Source organism: Amphiura filiformis, chromosome 1, assembly GCF_039555335.1.
Source record: "Amphiura filiformis chromosome 1, Afil_fr2py, whole genome shotgun sequence".
NCBI lineage: Eukaryota > Metazoa > Echinodermata > Ophiuroidea > Amphilepidida > Amphiuridae > Amphiura > Amphiura filiformis.
In genome coordinates, this window is record NC_092628.1 from 91158249 (window position 1) to 91169034 (window position 10786).

At 36.1% G+C, this 10786-nt stretch overlaps 1 protein-coding gene across 3 annotated transcripts in view; it reads right to left on the bottom strand.

Moving 5' to 3' along the window:
* The window catches only part of LOC140157336 (N-acetylglucosamine-1-phosphotransferase subunit gamma-like), a 77609-nt gene that overhangs the window by 7799 nt on the left and 59024 nt on the right, over positions 1–10786 (bottom strand). Inside the window, exons 1-11 of one of the 3 annotated variants that reach the window (XM_072180502.1) lie at positions 9894–10023; positions 8244–8301; positions 7873–7937; positions 7093–7147; positions 6304–6387; positions 4850–4943; positions 4197–4311; positions 3620–3702; positions 2741–2887; positions 2182–2248; positions 1139–1186 (exon numbers count right to left, since the gene is read on the bottom strand). In XM_072180502.1, coding sequence (XP_072036603.1) covers positions 1176–1186; positions 2182–2248; positions 2741–2887; positions 3620–3702; positions 4197–4311; positions 4850–4943; positions 6304–6387; positions 7093–7147; positions 7873–7937; positions 8244–8301; positions 9894–9969 — 855 coding nt within the window. In that variant the 5' untranslated portion in view covers positions 9970–10023 and the 3' untranslated portion in view covers positions 1139–1175. Of the gene's footprint in view, positions 1–1138; positions 1187–2181; positions 2249–2740; positions 2888–3619; positions 3703–4196; positions 4312–4849; positions 4944–6303; positions 6388–7092; positions 7148–7872; positions 7938–8243; positions 8302–9893; positions 10024–10786 lie in introns of those variants that run through there. The other 2 variants (XM_072180493.1, XM_072180511.1) reach the window with 2 other exon arrangements.

Consider the following 10786-nt stretch of genomic DNA (forward strand, 5'->3'; position numbering starts at 1 on the left):
GATTTTTTTCCCCAAAACACCCAAAAAAAATAGGTCTTTTGGGAAAATAATCCATATCTTCAATATAAAAGGTCAAAATTTTCAATTGATCGTCGGCTTTTCCTCCCAGCTACATACACTTTAAGAATATATCATTAGATTTATAAAATTTATTTCGAGGACTGTTATATATCAAAATTTGAAAAATATCAAATTTTAATAATTTGTCATAAAATTTGTATTATATCGTGAATTTCAAAAATGAAAATTATTTGATATCAGAAAGACATGCTTCAGATTCAGAATGCAATTCGACACGCCTGAGGTGCTCTCATGTCCCACAAAAAAATACTGTCGAAACGCCATAAACGCCATTCTAGATCCCTTAAGAATACTGTTGTGAATTTGTATACACATGTTGGAATGAAATGTGTAGAAACAACAACCTGTCGAAATATCATCATGTACACATGGGATTGCATGGTTAATAATTGCTGCATATGAGTGAGGGGTTATGATGCACAGACAGAAACAATCTCAACATTCATGGGCAATTTTATGTCATCAATTATCTGCTTGCATTCATTATTGCTATATGCACTTCTTCTTGTTAGTGATGGGTTAGTTTGTAAGGGAAACATACATGTACATGATCATGAGTAGAATATGAACAGTGGCTTGGTTAGAATAAGATTTGAACTTAGCAAAGATATCTTCAAACTGCCCTTATATAAAACACTACTCCCTGCAGATAAGCAACTAAAATAGGTCTGCTTCTCAAAAGTTTGTTATATGTGGCATGCAGGCCAAATCTATAGCATTCTACGTTTTAGGGAAGCAACAACTTCAGGTTATTTCCTTTTAAGCCCTAGCATATGTTTCTCAGTTTAGACGCTCTTAGGAGTATATTTTGAAGGATGTTTAAGTTCCAGTAGTTACTGAATATAACCATTTTAATAGCACTAGTCTTGTATTTGTACCATTAATTTAAATTATATCACTTCTGAAAATCACCAAAATAAAAGTGACAATTGAGAAAATGCATTAAAACCATTTGCGAAAAATTACTTTAGCATGCTCTGTTATTTGTTCCAAATTGGCATGCTAGTATTTGTCACATGTTTTTTCAGTTAATCAATAATCCCCTAAGTTATCATACCAGCAAAGAGTTCCGCTTCAAAGACTGTGTATAGAGACTACACAAGATCTGAGAGGATACAAGAATTAATGGAATGGACAGGAAAAAAGATAGAATACAGTGTTAAAAACAAAGTTGTTACACTGTCACATATAAACAAGGTTATCAAGTTAAGGGGTTGAATTCTGCCTCATCTCACATCTCAAAACCAGTGGGAAACCACATTTTTATCAATTTTGTCAAACACACCCTTTGCACAAATTTTCATCAAATAATACCACCCTTTTCCGAAATGAGAACATTTTTTATCATATCATATATCATATCATATCATATCAATATCATTCACATAATTTTAGGCACAAAATGACTGTGTGCCAGTTTTGGAAAAAAACTTACTTTTATACATCTACCAAATATATATGAACAACAGCCCCAAATTATTGCTTACGGAAGGTGTTCACTGTCCACTACCCCATCACCACCACCTACCCTATTAGTTGAGTATTTACAATCATTCCCCATGAATATATTACAAACATTTCTGGAGCATTTTTGTTAGAGCAATTGTGTTAATATTTATTTGACTAGTTGTTTATGACCATAAATTTTATTATAAATTAAAAGTAATATAAAATGCATAGAGAATTTAGTGAGCGACAGCATCATTCCTCATAGGTGACTAGAATAGTTCCCAATTTTAATGACTGAATAAAAATTCTGTGTAAATTTGACACAGTGCTGTCCGTATTGACAGTCTATCTAGGGTCAGCGCTGGTCCTTACCAAATGATGACAAAGGCTAAATGCCATTCACTCAAGGTGAGTGTATGTCAATTTTATTTGAAGTTGAATCTGCAATGTCTGGAATTTCATTCATTTGTTAAAATCTAGACAATTGTACATTTTCCTTAGAAACTGCAGCTCACATATTTTGCACTCGTTTGGATCTATTTGATTCCTTTTGTCTTTTAATTTTTTTAAAACCTATTACCACTCAAAGCAGCATGGACTGTGTGGTGCTTTTTAGCATTACCTTTTTCAGCATAAGTTACATGACCTTACCTTGTGGATTTTGTGCAACTAAAAGGCCTTGCAATCTTTCAACTTCTTGCTTTAAGGTCTGGTAAGCCTATAATAGATCACAAGTATGATCAAGAACAATTTAGTAAAATTACAAACCATTAACATAAACCTTGCAATCTTTCAACTTCTTGCTTTAAGGTGAGCCTATAATAGATCAGAAATGACAATGCTTGACCAAAGCAATTGAGTAAAATTACAACCATTAACATAAGCATGAACCTTATACAGAGCAACGAAATGGAGTTATTATAATGTGCATTACACTACCAAGTATACACAACAAGCTATTTACAAACATGAGAAGCTATGTAACGTTACATTACTATAATAATCACTAGTAAAGGTAAGAACAACAAAGCAACAATGCATAAACACCATCATATTGAACACATGAGCTTAGTAAGGGCAATATACTATCAGAGTTAAGTTTAGATACATGAGGAAATTTGATCATCAAACAGGTTGTTATATCCTGGAGAACTCTACTGAAATTAGTATTACAGTTGTCAGATGAAATAAGAGCACAGCTTTATCTTACCTCTTTACATGAATCTAGTGTTTGGAAATCTTCTGAATTCTCATCATGATGTTGATCATTAGCTTCTTGGGCTGGCTCTGGTTTGGTCTTTGGATCTAACATATAACCTGCTTCTTCAAAGATTTTGTGCAATCTTTTATTATAACCCTGTAAGGAAATGAAGTATTTTAAAAAGAGATTACATATAAATACTTAAGTTTCACATTCCATAAATAAGAAGTTGCTCTCTATGTCCTACGTTGGATTAAACCCTCTATAATGTACCTCGTCTCAAGTTGAGAGTAAAGTCATGTTGGATTTCCAAGTGGCCGTTTTGAATCGTGTGTGCTACCCTAATCCCAGTGGGCGTATACACACAGGTAGAATTTGTGCCAACGCTGGTAATGCAATCACATACCTCGCACTGATGGCATGCCGAGCCACCCTCAACAGCTCTCAACTTAAGACCACACACAGTATAGCTATACTATATTTATTATTGCAGCGTCTTTAAACGTATGTATGCGAACGCTCGCAATTTTAAAGCTCCTGCCAACGATATGCAACCCGATGTCACTAGCGAAGGTAAAAAATAGTATACCACCAGAGCAAATATACTGGGCTCATTGGCAGCTCATATGGCAAATTATAGTATTTGTATCTAAAATAGAGATGTAACTGACAAAATTATGAAAATGAGTGTATTTTTTGGTCACAAAAGATTTGTGTTCTCTATGAAAATCTCTACCTGAGTCAGCAGGCAATCTGAATTGGCCAAAACGAAGTGGTGCATGGAATCGGGTGTTTTTAATGGCATTATTAATACTTTATTACAGACATTCTGATAAAAAACCATACTGCTGTTGCTGCTCTCCTGACGTGAATTTAAACATCTCTCACCTGTTGTGTAATTTCTTCATAAAATAACTCAGCCTCAAGATCATCCCATCGTCTCTGAAGCTCTTCTGATAAGGTGGGATATACTGCAAGAAACATGTATGAAATGTCTTAAAACAATTGAAATACACACAATAAGTGGGGCTGTTTGGTGAGGGTTGGTGTGGATTTTAAATCAAACAGCCCAATCCATAAAGGACTGGTAATATTTACTTGTGTGGTAGCCAGTGGTGTAGCATCATAGGGGCTACCTCCCCAATCGATTTGAAAATTTATGAAATCCCATAGCAAATTGCCGAAAAACAGCTTGTGACCCCCATCAAGTCCAGTGCCCCCAATCATGGTCGATGCCCTCCCCCCATAGGATGACTCACGCTATACCACTCACTGTTGGTAGCTTTTCAGAATAACCAACTTAACTTGTAAAGAGAGTTTATTTTAATACAACCCTGGATCTATAAAAATGAACAGAATAATAGGATCATTTGAGTTTTACGCTCTTTCACTTTTAAATCCATGATTAAATTAAACTTCACAAGAATTATGCATATCCCTACCATGGCAAAGAAATATGTCTTACCTAGTAGTGAGTGCTGGTGACATACTAAAGGAGTTTTGAAAATCATTTTATATTGACACCTATCTGGCTCAGAAACATCACCAATTTCATTCTTCTTGCCACATTCTAGATGAACCTGAAACAGGAAAGTAGATATGTTATATTTTAGAGATAAACATTGCCCAAATTCATTGGAAGCATTGAGCTACCATTGTTGAGGATCTTTAAAAATAGAGAGCGTAAGTCCATATATCACTATTACAAATGCTCAATATTCAACAGTTAGTATATCCCAACTAAACACATCCAAAAAAAAAAAGAAAAGTCCTCACTTGATTGGATGTCATTACTTAGAACAAAATTAATTGTGGATACCGGTATACATATGCTATATACACTTTTAAAGATATCTGAAACAACAGTGCACAAAAAAGGCCAGAAATAGTTGACTCAAATACATGTATAAAATCTAAATATTCAATACTGAAATAATTTGGATTTTCTTGACTGCACTGAAAAAATCATATGCTCATTCTTATATTTAAATATTTAAGACATCTTAGTACTGCATATTTATCAACTCAGTTTGAATTTGCTTGAATCAGTTTGAAATACCTATTTTGTGCTCTATGAGCGACACCTACAAACATGGTGGAGTCCATAATAATACTCACTGCTACTTGTCTACTTCTTTCACCACAGGTGTCTCCATCTTTCATCATCATGGCATAGAATGTATTATTGCGTATATCCCATTCTTCCCAAATACTAAATGTAACAGATCAAACAAAACAAGAGCTATAGATATATCTTAGAGAAAAAGGGTGTAGCTCATCATATGTGAGTAATAATGCAATGCACGTATGTAACTGTGACATGACAAAACATAGATAACAGCTGTATAACTAGAAAGGGACACACAATGCCTACAAATAAAGCCAATTTAAGATTATAGTCATATTATTTGCACAGGACAAATCTTCAATATAAAGGATTTTGCTTGCTTGACCCTGATAGGTTGACTTATGCACCTGATCGTATTAGGCTAATGATCATCTTTTCCAATACATTCCAAATCATGTTGTAGGGGTAAGGCTATGGGAGATGTTAATAATCATATTATCAACTTTATTGACAACAAAAGAGATTTACAGAATAATATGCATTATATGCCCTTGCCGATTGTCCTCACAAATTAAGCTGAATTTATATTTGATCTTGCTTTTATTAATTTTGTACTTTCCAGTGCAACAGAAACAGCACTGCATGTGCATGATATTGGAATGGGCTAACTTGACTTGTCAACATATGATGGACTTCCTGTATCAATATATATCACAAAGTGATTTATGGTAAAGTTGTTTTCTTTAAACTTCCGTGGTCGTGCCTGTGCGAATCGCGTACACGAGCGTAAACACAAAAGCAATAAACAATCACGCTGATTGGTTGATCAATGCACTTGACAACAAGCCGGCTGACCCATTGGTCTTGGGCGCGGCGCGTAGTAGGCGACCTTGTCACTTCTACGCGATCGCAATTCACCAGCGCGTTTCCGGACCACGGAAGTTTAAAGAAAACAACTTTAGTTAGTTGTACCTGTGATGATTAAAGGAACAGCATTCAGGTGTTTAAAATCATTTCAGTTTGACGAACTGATACTTTTAAGTATCTCAATCTATAGTTATCTGATTTCACTCACTATTCTTTTAAGAATGATGAGTGAAATCAGACAACAATTAAGAATAAGCCTTTTTGAAATATGGCGGGCACAAAAGGAGAGGGCGTACTTTGAAGTGAGTAATCTTTTGTTCGGCTGAGAAGAATACAAAAGATTACTCACTTCAAAGTTCAAAGTACGCCCTCTTCTTTTGTGCCCGCCATATTTTAAAAAAGGCTTATAGTGAGTGAAATCAGACAACAATAGATTAAGATGGAAAGCAGTCATTGGTCAATGCAGGTCACATGATGACTCGAGAGTTGAAAATTTTCAAACTGGAGAAGAAACAAAGATTTTGAAAAAGCAATGGGTGTTTGCTCTATGAACTCAAAAACTGTTTTTATATTTATTTTTGGTCAAATGCAATCAGGTATAAATTCAGCTTTAAACCAATTATTATTGATTTCTTACCCTAATATTCCACTGTATGGATTCCATCGTAACGTCTGCTCATATTGTGTGACATTTTTAAAGGGACAGAATTCATATTTATACCTGCAGGATACAAACAAATATCAACAATTCAATCACGTTTGCTGTAGCACAAATTATTTTTGTTTTCTTTTCATCTTATTTATATTTACAGAAAGTTGTTAGGCCTAAATCAGGATTATCCATCTATCGTTTTTATTTGAACCTACAGATGTTTCTCCAAAATCTCTTTATTTAATGTTAACATGTCATCATGGTTATACATCCACACATTTTTTGATCACAAATCACCATCTATATCAGTTAATATAACAGACTGAAAGCACAAACAAAATTTAACATTGTCAGAACATACCTGGGCTAAATATCCCAAATCGCCCTTTGCACAGATCTTGCAACCAAAAGGAGGTTCTCCCTGCAAATGCATGCGCACAAAGTGCATTTTTATTTCTTGCGCTATTCCAGTATTAACCAGAACACTTTTGAAAAGTGTAAGCGGTAATTAAAGCACACATTTGATACCTGACTGGAAACTCCTTGCAATAGATGCAATGCATCATGCATTTCTAACAACTTTATTTGAACCTGAAACTATATCAAAACTGTTTGTTTTATTTCTTCTATAACGTGGGTTACGCATTCAGTAATCATCTGTTCTTCTGTACAATAACTGTAGCTATTGATAGCCACCCTTGGTCGACGTATATCACTTGAATCAGTACTTTTTTCATTTGGATTTGATTATAATCTATATACTAAGTTACTTACGAAGAATCAGATTTCTCAAAACATTTTCCATATAATCTTCTTAAATGTGGTGGCCCTGTACACCATAAAACACACACAAACAAAGACATTAAATGATTATTATTAATAAATGATCTTTTGCTACAAATGACAAACTAATGAACAAGTTAATGTAAGCACCTAGTTGATTTCTAGACAAATGCAGTGTCTGCAATAAGTGCGTAGCAGTAGCAAAATGCTACACAATTTTCATCATTTGCTACACAATTTTGGAATGTGTAGCAATTTTGTTCCATTCATAAGCATTAGCTCCCAAATTTGGTGAGCATTTTTGCTACACAAATAAAATTGCTTAATGCGGACCCTGGACAAATGTACAAATTTATTGTAGTTTGGTAAAATTAGACAATTGAAAAAAGGACAAATTTCTTTTTTCTGTTTTCCAAGGAAATTTTCTTTTGCTAGAACATTAATTTAATGTTCCAATCATGCTATAATACTTTTGGCTTCCTTGAGACAGTGATGTCAGTGCCTACTCCAGTGGGTGTAGTACTTTTAGTAGCATTGCCGTTGACTTGTTCTAAACATGTGTGATCAAAGGCAGTACATCTGTATATATGCACATACATGTAGTAACTAAAGACAAAGTACTGATGTCCCTGTCTCAAGAAAGCAAAATGGACTATAAGCCTAATCAGCTAGGTTCCAACTACTACTATGTAACTAGCAGATTTAAGCACTAGGTATTGTTCATGCTTTTGAACCATGGCAATATACACATGAATGCCTCTAGTTTCTCACCTGAAAAATTTGCTGATTTAACTTTAGGTATTAATGCTTTTGGTTCTTCTGCATTCCAGTTTTGTCTGCATAAAGAAACAAATATACAATATATTAATATGTGAACTCACTGATTGTTAATATCAGTCACCACACAATAGTTCTTACAATCCACTGCAGCCACACATGTTTGAGTTTGTTTTGTTTTTTTGCCTTAAAGTGGATGTGGTGAAGGTTTGAAGACTCACTGACCCTAAATGTAAGTTAACTTTGGTCATTTAAATGCTTCTTACAATCTACATGTAGAAGCATTATTCATGAACTGTGGCCATGTGCAGTCATTTGTCAGTAACACACACACACCCCAGTACCCCATACACATAAATTCTTACCCTAGATTTACAGGTTCTTCAACCATCCGCATTCTGATTTCATCTCCATTTGTAACATCTGAAAATAACATGATAATCAAATTAAAATATATTAGCATTTTCGGTCCGGTCAGGATGCCATACGCAAACTAGGGGGGGGCACACATCAATAATTTTTGATGGGTATTTACCCCCGGAATTTTGAGGTGGTGGGTCTTTAGGAACTGACCGGTAAAAGGGGGTCTAGCTGCAAACCCCCGTGCAAACCAGACTGCGAACAAGTAAAATGGGGTCTTTTGGAGCTGCGAACAGTCAAAATCAAGGGTCTTTCTTGGTTTTTTGGTTGAAAATAGCCAGAAAAAACCAGTAATATGAGAAATTTTTGGGTCTTATCTCTGAAATTATCAAAATCAAGGACAACAAGGCCAGGGTCTTTCGGAGCTCTATTTTGGTCAAAGGGGGTCTTTCGGATCTGCGAAATCCAAGGGGGTCTTGTCCAGGGCAGGGGAACATACCCGTATGGTCATTTGTGTTGAGTGCCCCCGGATCATTCGCACTGTAATGTTTTTGGATATACGCACATTGCACCTGTCGGTACTCCGAACACACACCCGTTAAATACTCGGAGATACCACATGGCACATCGTCATTGCGTAAGCGCATTGGCGCCCCACGCGCATGCGATAGCACATGGACAGAGAGACGGACGGACATTTTGTTATTAGTATCATGATTGTGGTTTTTTTTGCCCCTGTCAAGTGTCATTATTTTAGAAGACAACTAGCTTGAGATACTCTAGCTAAAATACAGGTTTACATTTACTATCTTACATTATCTTGCTGTATTTCAGCTAGAGCGCTAGACGACAAGCTTCCGGGTTTTTTTGGAGCACAATACTGTTACGTAAGATGAAGAAGAAACCCGCCTCGGAGCCCGCCCTACTCATTATTTCATTGTACTTATTGCAATTTGCCTCCACACATTACGTAATCAAGACAACACAAAGCTTTTGTGAGGATTAGTGAGTGGATAAGAAATTGACAGTGGAGGATACGAAGGACACGCCGATTGTTAGTTGTCAATCATGAATTGCCGCAACGTATTAATATTTTACTACACGGCATTCCGCAAACACCAAGACAAATTATGCCGTATTTTTCCAAAGATCATCTCATATGAAGTAAGCTGAATGCGATCTGTACTTTTGTAACATTCCGATCACTTTTGATCACCTATTATCGTAGTCCGAGGTGCTCTGACGATAACACTCCGATCGCCAGGCAATCTACGTTTATGAAGTAGGCCAGTGCCAGTGGGACAACGACGTCAACGTTGACGAAACCGCTACGTGAACGAGCTACTCGGCGAATTTGCTTGAAAACACGTGAGTTCATGTTGTGTAAACATAATTAGCATAGACACAAATGAAATTACGATGCAATACAATGCAATTTGAATGCGCAGCAGATGTATAGAAATAACGTTGCCCGGTTTTATGCAGAATTAGACCCTGTCTGAAGACAACTGACAAGCAAGCCTGAGGAATTCGACAGCCATGACAGCCACATCCCACGACCGACCTAAGCCGACCACGCTACTATTTAATATCCCTACTACAATAAAAGACATATTATATGTTAACGACATACAAATCATAATATATAAACTTACATGGGCACAAAAGACAAAAAATTATTACAAGAAGCGACGCCGACGAGTCGAAATCTCTCCACGTATTAATCGCCATGTCTAAACCAGGAAGGAAAATAAACACGGCTAATTGATAGAGCTACAGAGGGCGCAAATTAAGATGAAAAACATCCCCACAGGGTGCAGGCCTGATATCGAGAAAGAAGGCTGAAAAAAGGGAAGGAAGAAAGAGAGAAAGAGAAGAAAGAACGAACAAAAAAGTAAAAGGACTTTGAAGACCGGGAAGGATGAAGACTAAGGGCTGTGCAATAATTATGAGCCCAGAAAGTGCTATCCAATTATGAGCCCTGGTGGGAGGGTAAAATGGGGGGGGGGGGGGGTTTTGGCGAGCCTAGTTTTAATAGCTCAAGATGAAGCTGTAAAAGGATTACACTACCAAGTAGGGGAGGGGGAAGCAATTTTTGGCTTAGGAAAACAGTACGCAAGCAACAGTATGTTAAAATATTCGCACCCAGCAAACACAGAAATGTTCCTAAAATGTTTTTTTAACGGTGATGCAAATATTTTGGGCAAACATTTTTGCAAAATATTTTTCACCCCCCAAAAAAAAACCACCCCATTATATGTTTAGAATGTTTTGTATCAAGTTTTCAAAAAAAAATTGGAATGTTATTAAAATGATTTTATACCCTTTATATAGGCCTACCCGATATTTAAACGTATTCTGAAAAAATATTTTGTGTTTGCTGGGCAGTAGATTATGTTTTTTAATGTTATGAAAACGTTTCATACACTTTATATAACCCGGCATAACCCTGGGGTGGTGGAAAAATGGAATCAGCTGCCAGAAAGTGCTATCCAATCACCCACGTCACACTCAGCCCCCAAACCCTGCGCACTATCATCATCTCCAA